The sequence below is a fragment of the Euwallacea similis genome, chromosome 7 (genome assembly GCF_039881205.1).
Source record: "Euwallacea similis isolate ESF13 chromosome 7, ESF131.1, whole genome shotgun sequence".
Taxonomy (NCBI): Eukaryota; Metazoa; Arthropoda; class Insecta; order Coleoptera; family Curculionidae; genus Euwallacea; species Euwallacea similis.
The window spans coordinates 1,897,687-1,909,452 of record NC_089615.1 but is presented as its reverse complement, the minus strand read 5'-3'; the positions used below and the strand labels follow the sequence as shown (position 1 = coordinate 1,909,452).

The window sequence follows — 11,766 nt, the reverse complement described above, 5'->3', positions numbered from 1 at the left end:
GGTACAATTACTTCTGCCGAATAGTAAGTATCTTACTTACCCTTGCTGTACTGCTCAGAAGTGCAGAATTCAAATAACACCATTGATACTTTTGATATTGATATTTAAAATCTTAAAAACGTTTGGAAAACTATATTTTACGTAATCTACATTCTACAGACTTTTGATGTAAATAAGCGATTTTCCTCCATCGCCCTTTTGATTATACTGATGGCAGCATTGTTGACATTGACAACATTTTAAAAAAATGACAACTTCCAGATGGCAAGGCGACCTATTTTCCACAAAAAAATTCCAACGAAATGACGTTTGTTTATTAAGTATTCGCAAAATATCCTTAAAATCGGAAAAATCACCATTTAATTAGAAAACGCAGCTCTTTGCCATGAAATGTCGTTACGCTTGTTTCGAGGTAGAGTTTTTGGATTAGTGGAGGTGTTGTTACGGGTGCCACCCTTGTTCCTGATCGATGAAATCCTTAAAACAGGCCTGGGATATTATGAAGACCTCACCGATCCGGAATTCCAATATTTCGGAGACCAGGGCGAAAAGGTTGATGGCAATGTCACCAACACGACGTTATACTTTCTATTCGACACAAAGGTCTCAAAATATGTTTTTGTATCTGTGATAAAGTTGTTGATTGGTGCTATAGGTTAGTATCAACTTTTCCAAGATAATTATTTTGCTTTAGTCCCATCTAATCTGTTCTTAAGTGTTGTCAAAAGCAATCTTCATGCTAAATCATTGCACTTGCATCATTGCTTTTTCGTAAATGCTGTAAGTAGGGTACAAACCTATGTCCACACATTGCACAAGTCATTTCATCCATAACTCCATCTTGAGTACCACCAAAAATGAATCTTCACAAGCCTTGCAGTTTGTGATTATGTATCTACCTAAACTGTTAGATCGTGGTCAACATGATTTGATTGATTATTCTACACTCACATTCATGGATGACTTGCACTTCTAATTTAGTGAAGAAAATTTGTGATCATACTGTCAACGTTAACTTTGATATTTCATCAGTTATCAGAATTAGTACCTTTGAGACAAACTCTTTTTCTACATGGAGTTATTGTTATAAGACGAGAAGAATGCATAAATCCCATTTAATTCTTTTGTCATTTATCGAAGTGCTGTGTAAAATATATTAGAAAGCCTGAGAGCTCAGCACTATCAATCATACCAAATGTCACCTTAAAAAATATGAGACTAGGTTTATTATGCAAGGCCTTCAGCTAAGAAATTTAAAGATTGTTGAATGCTCCTTGACCAAAATCTTTTTCAGGGTACTGTAAGTTCAGTAATATTTCACACTTAAAATGTGTTAGAGCTGAGTAACTTTTAGTTAATGGTGCAAAGTGCAATATAAAAACATGTTTTTAGTGAGATAATATGAACTGTGATTAAATTATTGTATAATACATCTGACTATATGCAATTAAAATTTTTGTCTAACTCTTATCCTTAGGATACCCTTATGTAACAATACTTAAGGGAAAGGTACTATGCTGTAGTACAAACTAACCTGAACTAATAAAAAAATCAAACTCTCCATCTTATCTACTGATATATATATAGTTAGAGGGATAGGTGAAGTTAGGGAGATATTAAAAAGTAAATTTCTAGAGTAATCAGGAAAATTTATGAGATTACTCAGTATAATATCATAAGCAATAATTACGACAATTACATAGTTAAGTAGCAGTTGTTTTGCTGCTCCAAACTATTATTCATCATTTTTATTTCTGTTGATCCATTGCGCGGAGATTCAAGCAGTGCGTGGTTACCAGAGTTTACAGCGGTTTAACCAATTTCTATAATTTAACTGAGTACCATAAACGAAGTTCTTAATATGTTGTTGTTTAAATAGTAATGATGACTTTCAATTTATTTAGCATTATCACTAGGTATTATGTACCTCTTGAAACTTATGAAATAATTAAATTTAAGTTAAGTATGTCACATAAAAAATAATATATTCCTATAGATTTTCTGATGAAGATAATTAGTACATTGATTATTTCAATTTCGTTGATTTACCGGGTGTATTTTTAAAAATTTGCTCTAGATTTTCAGAAGTACAAACTAAAGTTAAAAATGTTGAGATACGGAGATACATCGACCTTAGAATGGAGGGAAAAAATGAAGAATGAAAAAAGTGCTCACCTTCGATCGATAATATCGCAAGAGTGGCAATCCCTTGTTTTTTTTTTTAAATAGGGAATATGGGTCAAGTGGCACATCATTTTAAAGTTCTTCATATTCTCTAAACAATCGTGCCAAAAATTTTCGCTTTTTATTCGAATTTGCTTGAAAAAATGGAGCAGTCCGTGAAATTATCAAAAGTAGAACAAACCAGAATGGACACCCAATGTTGGATAGGAAGTTATTACATTTTCACCAGGATAGTGTTTCTTCACATTATGTTTTACCAGTTTGGCAGTTTCTTGGCAATAATTTTCCTGATAGATGGATTAGGAAAAGAGGTACCATGGAGTGGCCAGCTAGATCTCCCGATCTTATACCTCTTGATTTCTTCCTTTGGAGGTACTTTAAAAGTGTGATTTACGCTACTCTTACACAGTGTTTTCAAGTATTACGTTGAAGAATTGTAGAAGCTCGTCATAACATTCCACAACAGACGTTTGAAGACCGTTTGTACTATTGCACGGAGAATAATGGAATGCATTTCGAGCATCTCTTAAAAAATGAAGTTATGAAAAAATTTGAATAAGGAAACCTATATTTTGACACGGTTGTTAAGAAAATTTGAAGATCTTTAAAATGATGTGTCCCTTGACCCATGTCCAATGTTTATAAAAAGCAAAGGCGTTGTTTGGTTTTTTTTGTAAACGTTCAATTGAGAAATCTGTTCTCTCACATTGACAATCTCATCTGTTTTAAATCCCCTGTTTAATAATTATTGTCAATTAATTAACTGTCGTACAAAAAAAAACTTGCACTGTGTGATAAATTTGATGAATCAAAGATTGTTAGCTAATTTTATTTTTTTAATTTCAGGATGCGCGTCAGCAATGTGTATGTTCATGTTGAACACGAAGCACCTCATGATAGTCTATTTGTACCTAATGTCAGTAGGATTAGTGTTGGCCTCATACTTCACGAATATTCGAACAGTAAGGACAATATTGACCAGCACGGACCACTTAAATGTAACAATATCACCTCTGCAACTTATATCAAACTTCAATCTCAAGCAGCTGCAAGAAGAACGCGGATGGATGTACCAAGTAGTAGAGAACTACGTCCTGCAGACAATACTGGCTTTTATATTTATTAACATACATCTGGGCCCTAGATATTCCACCATACAAAAGCTTTTACCGGTTTCGTTCCTGATTCCGTCATTTTGTTCCATTCTGCCAGTTTCCAACACTTTTCTCAAATACAGTCCTTTAATATCAGCCATTTTGCCAATATTTATTATTAAATTTGTGTTATGGTCTTCATTTATGTCGATTTCAAATTCGCTCTATAGTGGCTATCGGCATGCCAGAACGTTGATTTCCAACTTCGGAGTGTCGGCTTTAGTCGAAAATGAGTGGCTCAGACTGAGCGTTCCAGAGGTCCTTCGAGCTTTTTGGATATTGCGAACGTTAGAGCATACAGTAATATTTATACTTGCTGGACATTGGGACGATAGCGATGACTACACGCCTTGCTTTAGACTTCTTAAGTATTTGTTGGTCTCCGGATGTGACACTTTAACCGCAGTACTTGGGTTGACGAGTGTGGTGTCGTACATCTGCAATTATGTTGGCAAATTTTTCCAGTGGATTTTATTAACTGAAGATGAAAATGACAAGAATTTTGGAACTGTGTCTGCCATAGTGTTTTATATTTTGGCCCTTCAAACTGGTTTAACCGGTTTGGAGCCAGAAATACGATTCGTGCGGCTTTGTCGCAATTTTTGCCTTTTATTCACAGCTTTGCTTCACTTCACTCACAACATCGTTAACCCGTTACTAATGAGCCTTAGTGCCTCACATAATCCATCTATTCGCAGGCATGCTCACGCCTTAATTGTGTGCGTAGTACTAGTGGTTCTCTCTCTAACGTTGATGTATTTGTTGTGGACTACGCAGGAGACCTCAACCTGGCTTCTTGCGGTAACTGCATTTAGCATTGAAGTTATAGTCAAGGTATTCGTCTCCCTGGCTATTTACTGCCTGTTTTTATACGACGCAAAACGAGACGCCTTTTGGGAAGCGCTGGACGACTATATTTATTATATTCGCTCTTTTGGCAATACCGTGGAGTTTTGCTTCGGTATATTTTTATTCTTCAACGGTGCCTGGATCTTGATTTTCGAAAGCGGAAGTGCCATTCGAGCCGTCATGATGTGCATCCACGCGTATTTCAATATTTGGTGCGACGCTAAAGCCGGATGGTCGGTCTTCATGAAGCGAAGAACGGCGGTGAATAAAATTGAGAGTTTACCTGAAGCTAGTGCCGAACAATTGAGCAATTTGGATGATGTTTGCGCAATTTGTTACCAAGAGATGCAGACAGCGAAAATAACAAGATGCAAACATTTCTTCCACGGTGTTTGTCTAAGGAAGTGGCTCTATGTGCAGGACAGATGCCCACTGTGTCATGAGATTTTGCATCTCAACGATGACAAAGCGACTGAGACTGCCCAAGACCCCTTTGCGGTGCCTCTCGTCGGCGAAGGAGAACTGCACAACAGGTGATAAGACGTATTGTGATTTAGAGTCTAAAATGGAATCTGGGATTGTTTTTCTACTCATCATAATTGGCTTTGAGAAAATATTTTTTTCACCTTGAAGTGGGGTGGAACTGAGAGTGGACATGACATGGTGCAAGAAAAATTTAGTGGTATATTTTTATTTCCAGTAATTGTAATAAATCATATTAAATTCTGTCATAAGGAAGGAGGCTTAAGGATTTCAATAAAATGTCGCATTTATCGCTGTAATGTTTTTTTAATGTGATTTTGAAATTGTATATTTTCTAATTTTTTCAAAGTCAATTCATGACCATTTATTTTTAGAATTTTAATGTTTAAACGGTGATTCCAGTAACACAGCAGTTCTAAAAGTGTTCAACTAGTACATTTCTAACCGCAAAGAAAAAGTGCTGATCGGTTATAGCGATTCCAATTGTTACGCAGTAATGGTAAATTGCGCAATCCTTTGTTACTAATGTCTCATTTTTAGTACTGCTCTGTTATTTAGGAGCAGTAGCGTTATGTAAATAGAGAGATTTGTACAGAAAACCAAAATACGGCGTAACTAATATATTTGTTCCTCTACCTTCACGTGCAAAATGTTTTCTCGTTAAGTCAAGAATGTTTCTTAGTTAGTGTGGCACTATTGAGATTAGAAAATAAATCTTAACTCGACATTAATATGGGTAATTTGATTAGATAGTCAATCAGCGCCAACACCACTGTCTCTCTGCCATTTCAGGATAATAAAGGAAAGTTCAATCGCTTATTGGAAAAGGGGAACAATATAGTAATAAAATATATTGTGACATTTTCCCTAATGAGACACACTTAAACGTAAAAAACTTCTTTTTTTATTTTATGGTCAGATTCGCTACAGGCGAGTAGTAGATCACATCTTTTGCTACATACTGAGACACGTATTTTTTCCAATTTCTTAGACATATTTGATGTATTCAATATGAAATGTTGTAAATAGGCTTAAATAATTTCTTCGTTTTTGTAAGATTTCCTTATAAAAAGCCTTTATGTTCATCTGGAGTACAGGGTGATGCACAACCAGCGATCAAAAATTAAACTTTGTATTCTTTGTTGAGTTTTACGAGAGTTCGTATAAACTTGTTCGCTAAGACGCCTCCTTAAATAAAAAATACAGGGTGATTGACTTAAAACCATATTTTTATTTGTTCGTTTTTCAAGTTTTAGGGCTCCTACAGACGGATAATTTAGTCACACCACCAAGTAGCGCTGTAAAACGCCATTATATTTACCTATGACCGTCTGATGAGCTTCGGATAGCACGAAACCAGTAATGGCCCAGCTTAGGATTCTGTTATCCACTGCAAGGTGGAATGTTTTGATGAATTTTTCTTTTTATGTTTAAAAAGACCCGGTAAGTGTCTGTGACAATGTTTGATGTGCTGAAATTCGCGACATGCGTTACTCACCAGTTATACGATGTATGGCATTTAGAACCACAATTTAATCAAATGCTAGTTTCTTTTGAAATATGTACCTTCTCATGGCCCTATTATCGTTAAAATACAGCAAATGGTGCAAATTTTACTTAAAATTGCGCCAATGCTTTATTGAGAATTGACTATATCTATTAACTAATACTCGTATGATAATTGTTTAAATTTTTTAATGAATATGCCATTGTTACGATCAAAATTTAAAGTTATATTTCTGTACTGGTGTGGAAAAGTAGTATATTATCGGTCTCCGATGTAAGGTGCTGGACAAGTTGTAATCCACGAATCGGATGCCGTAAATAACTTTCTCTTTGTCCTGCAATTCAGATTTTTTTATATGGAAAATTTAAGCCTCGTCAATGCGAGAACAGCTCGAGGTTTATTTGTGCCCTTATTAGGGACATTCTTGGTCTACAATATGAGCAAAGGCCACTTGCCTTTTGCTAAGTCAACATAGATCAGAAAGTTACCAGTTTTCCATTTCGTTTTAATTACAGAATAAAGAAGTTTGTTGCACCAGAACCGAAAAGTGTATTTTTGAAATGCTAATTTGCGTATTGAAAAGAACACAGCTTGATCCCTTAATCGTCTTTGGTCGAGTTTTTTTCGTCTTCCTCCAATATATCGTTAATTGCATAGAAAAGCAAAGTGCCCCCTAAAGCAATGATCACGTACCAGAAGTAGGTCCAATGATCGATATCGTCACTATTAGTATCATCTCTCAAAATACTTGGGAGAATGGTGACCAATGCAATGTGGAGTAATGAGCCTGCGGTAAATGGATCTATCCAATTGCTTTCGGTTTCTGCAATAAAACAAAGAAGTATAAAATTTGATGTGTAGTAAACTGAATAGCATGATGCTTAATAGTGAAAATTATACATAATTGTTGTCCACTTATTGTGGCCAATATGCGTAATTCACAATTCAAAAAAGGTGATTCCTCAGTGTATCCCTCAATTTTAATAGAAACAAATTTGTAGTGAGTGGAAAAACCACTTACCTGTGCTAGATTGCCTATAGCGTAAGACAGAAAACGCTCCTATTACTCCAAAAGCAGCAGTAACCACCTGGTAAGTAGCTGTCCACCAATCGGTAAAGCCACCATTCTTTATTATAGCGAAATCTCCAAATTCATGAGGAATTTCATGAAGAATGATGGCAATTGTAGCTCTAAGTCCACTTTGTCTAGAGGTCGAGAAAGCCCCTCCTATGCATATTCCATGAGAGAAATTGTCTATCGCATTGGCGATCAGATTTAGATACGCTGTAGTCTAAGTAGAAGATGAATTTTGATTAGAAATCAATTGCGGAGCAGGTTTTTTTTTGATAAAATGCTCACTGCTTTTTGATCCGATTTCAGGAATCTGAGGACAATTTCGAGGACAACAGAGGTCGTTAATCCCAAAAGAATGTAAACGCTTTTTTTGAACTGACCTGAAAATACAGATATATTATGATGACATAAAATGTTTTCTATTGATATTAACATATAACACATGTTATAATCATTACGAGATAACAATGAAACGTAATTCATTAATAGCTCGGGTCAGATGTGGAATGAGAAATAAAGATTGTCTGGTCCATAACTTTTTAGCAAGTCAAAAATCGGGTTTTCTTCTATAGAAATTGAAATTATTATTCTTATCCAATTTCAGAATTTTTCCTTTTTTTTTTGTATCCATCATTTCTTGCTCACTTTTTCTTGTATACAATGCAGAGGAGAAGATTGTCGAGGAAGTCTACGTGTTACCTCAGTAGATTCTTTCTCCTTGTAAAGTTTTTTTCACATCTTTAAGATGTTTTGCATTTTACTGAAATCAGCCAAAATTTTGTAAATCCCATATAATCTAATCAAGGCTGGACTTAGCAAGCCTGGACGAAATTTTTAATAATCGTCCCTCTATCTCCAAGAAAAACCGCTGATCAGGAAAGTGTACTGCTCTGGACGTTGGCCTAACTTCGCCCTCTATTAAGATTGGTATTGAATCTAATCTATGATGAATATCTACACAAATACGCTTTACCTTGAATTTTATTACTTTTCATGTAAATTTTCTTTTTAAAAATTTTATTGAAAGTATAAAGTACGACAACATACAAAACTAATGTCGCAAGACAGTATGATTAAAGACTAAAGACTATTGCCACTGATTTCTGTATATACAGTGTGGAAGCTTTGTATGGAACAGTCCATATAATAAAGATGCCGAACATATGCGGCCAAAATCTTCGGACACGTCGATTTTTATTTTTTCTCTGCGGTATTTTTTTATAAGTAAAATCAGGTACGAATACCAACTTTGTTTTTCAAATGGAAATACCTATTTTCTATTTCATTTTTGAATTCTACGCAAGATTCTAAGTGTGTTTCATGTACTATGTCCTATACCTAAATGCAACATGTCTCGAGAAATTTACGATTGAACATATCAAAAACTAAAACTTTTGATTTCTTTTAAAATTTATTTGGTCCTGAAAAGGGCCGATTTAATACAAAATAAAGCAACACTTAAATTAAATGTTCAAATTGGATTCCACCTACTTCTTGACAGTAAGCAAGACGATGAATGAACTGTTTGATATTGTGAAACATTGCTGGGGTAATTTTATTTCATTACGGATTCTTTCTTTTAAGGCATCGATAATTGCTGGTTGGTTAAAGTATAACTTACTCTTAAGATAACCCCATAGAAAGTAATCTAAAGGTGTGAGATCAGGTGATCGTACCGGCCATTCAATTACCCCTACTCTCCCCATCTAACGTTTAGGAAAAATGTCGTTTAAATAAGCCCTAAATCAATGTGGTAATGAGGGGATGCTATTTTGTATTAAATCGGTCCTTTTCAGGACCAAAGAAATCAAAAGTTTTAGTTTTTGATATGTTCAATCATAAATTTCTTGAGACTTGTTGCGTTTAGGTATAGGACATAGTACATGAAACACACTTAGAATTTTGCGCAGAATTCAAAAATAAAATTTAAAAACAGCTGTTTCCATTTGAAAAAACAAAGTTGGTGGTGGTAGTACCTGATTTATGTATTACCCTGTATGCATGAATTTACCATTAAAAAAAACGCAAGAAAAAGTAAAAATCGACATGTCCGAGGATTTTGGCCGCATATGTTCGGCATCTTAGTTATATGGACTGTTACGTCTAAAATTTCCACACTGTATAATATAATAAGTGCTGATTCTGCTGGACCTCATAGACAATGGGAATACTGTAGCCATTGTCTATTCATAAGAAGGAAATGGTCATATAATTCATGTATGAGCTGTGTATTACAACTCACCTCCAAATCTATAGTTTTTTACTTATAAGAAACTTGTAATTTCGCCACAACAAATCGCACAGATTATACAATTTGATCAAAATGAATGATTCCTCTAGTGAAAATTTAAAGGTGCCTCAAGTACTCAGCACTTAAGACACCTTTTATCTAAAATAGGTGTAGCATTTATTAGTAATTGCTCGAGTAATAGACGCATGACCTGTTAGTATTGTAATGGCATTGATGTGTAGATTGCCAAATAAATTTTCAATAGATTATTCCAAAATCAGCACTTAAACCCCTTTGAATTTACTATCTTCAATTATTATTATTGTTTTTACCGTATTGTGTATTACAATGTCAGTATTTACATAATTACTGATTTCTTCAAACATTGATATCATAAAAATGTATTATGACGTTCCCAAGAAAGTCTCTACATGGTGGTGAATCCCCGATGAACCAAAAATTAAGATAAATGAGTTTCACGTATTTCCTAATCCCTTTTATTGCGTTCTACGAAATATTTATTTCTGTTTGCTTTATAAATTACCGACAACAATATCGTCAAGTTTCTTTGTTCTGCATACTTATAGATACACTTAAAAGAAAAATATCGATATTATTTAATTAGTCATGTCTACATCTTAGATAATGATGCGAAACTGACGATAAAACCTTACGACTATAGCAGGATTTAGGGTTACTAAGCCGGTTAATTTGGCAAAATTTATGCTGTTGTATGCTTAATAGCAATTAAATTCTTGATTTCCATTCAGTTAAATAGTTACAAGGTGCAAACAAAAATGCTCAATTTACTAACGATAGGTTTGATGAATATTGCATCTTCAGATGGGTTACTCGTATAAGTGCTTTTCACTTCACTAGCCTACGATTTTAATCAGTGGCGTATCACACGTCTAATAAACGTCTCGAGGCAAATGTGCCAAGAAAAGCTATGCCATCAAATTTGACGTTTTTTCGATCTTCAATAGGAAGTCACGTACGCCAATGCGCTGCGGCCTATTAAAAAGATCACATATTGCTCTTTTTTTCAGTGAGAATTTTATTTAAATCAGTGACGTTTCAGATGAATAATCGCTTGATAAACTTTTTAAAATAAGCCAGATTTCGTATAGATCAGTGCCGCTTCGAATTAGAGACTTGTAGATTACTTCCTAGCGAAATTTCCATATGAGGATCTCCTCGAGCAGGATCGATCTTAGCAAATTATCTACCCTAGGCGAAATTTTTAATCGCTTCTAATCCCAAGAAATACCAGCGACCAGGAAAGTTCGCCGCCCTGCCCTCCCCTTGTCCTCAAGAATACTATTTTCTCGAAAACATGCTCTGCAGAATCTTTGATCACGTTACAAGTAATTTATACCTGGTAAGGAGTATTTTTATGAATGGTGAGAAACCAAAATGCTGAATTTTGTTGACGACATGTCCGCCTGTTCTCGAGGATTCCTCAGAGGAGGCAAGTAATATAGCCCTATCTCCATTCAAACAAGAATGATCTATCTAAACTAAGTCGCCTTCGGGATATATTATATTGCTACGATAGTGATTATGTGAGGTCCCTATTCAACGAACAAACAATTAAATCTGCTTTTATACCTATTCGATTAGATATGATGTTCTCGACCAATTGTAGGTTTCTCCCGTTGAAAATAACTTAAAATAATAATAATGTATTTAACAAATATCTAATAATTAAATACCTGAAATGGTCACTATATTTTGAAAACATTCTTGCTTACCTTCTTCAGTGATCTCTCCATTCCCATATATCTTAGGGAATAACTCTAAGAACACTTCAAACAGCAGTGCACCAATAGCGAAGGCCAATGCATAGTTTAAGAGGGGGCCTAATGAAAAAATGATTGATAAAATTATGATTTAGCCCTAACATAAGGGTTTAGAGTTAGTTCAAGTTAGAAATTATCATCATATCTCACCTTCTAATTCAGTGTTGAAGACCAAAGGAAATATGCCGGTGAGCCCTACAAATGTAACGCCTAGCCACGCTAAGACGTCATTGCACCAGCCGTGGTTAGCTGCCATTTTAGAATAATGAAATTAGTAAGTAAATTGGAATAGAACGTCTGTTCTGTTTGGTCAAACGTTGTCTAATGAGGAGATCGAGAGACACATCATCTTAACGCATAAAAAGGATCCCTTAGGAATCCCTTGTGATAGAGAATCCACTTTGGAATCTTATACTTAATCTTGTCGCAACTTAATTTTTTCTGATTTTCAGTTTATGAATCTCATGTTTAACTAACGTTCT

General features: G+C 34.8%; 2 protein-coding genes across 2 annotated transcripts; one reads left to right on the top strand and one right to left on the bottom strand.

The window, feature by feature from the left end:
- The first annotated feature begins 247 nt into the window (after positions 1-247).
- Trc8 (TRC8 ring finger protein) lies at positions 248-5,401 on the top strand. The gene is made up of 2 exons (XM_066391603.1): positions 248-655; positions 3,031-5,401. The coding sequence occupies exons 1-2, from the start codon at positions 391-393 to the stop codon at positions 4,722-4,724; spliced, it is 1,959 nt and encodes a 652-aa protein (XP_066247700.1). The 5' UTR covers positions 248-390; the 3' UTR covers positions 4,725-5,401.
- Positions 5,402-5,589: 188 nt separating this feature from the next.
- Positions 5,590-11,590, bottom strand: LOC136409811 (zinc transporter ZIP13-like). The gene is made up of 5 exons (XM_066391604.1): positions 11,435-11,590; positions 11,237-11,344; positions 7,538-7,632; positions 7,199-7,469; positions 5,590-7,000 (listed from the first exon to the last, which is right to left on the bottom strand). Exons 1-5 carry the CDS (start codon positions 11,538-11,540, stop codon positions 6,777-6,779), a joined length of 804 nt encoding a protein of 267 aa, XP_066247701.1. The 5' UTR covers positions 11,541-11,590; the 3' UTR covers positions 5,590-6,776.
- Positions 11,591-11,766: the final 176 nt, after the last annotated feature.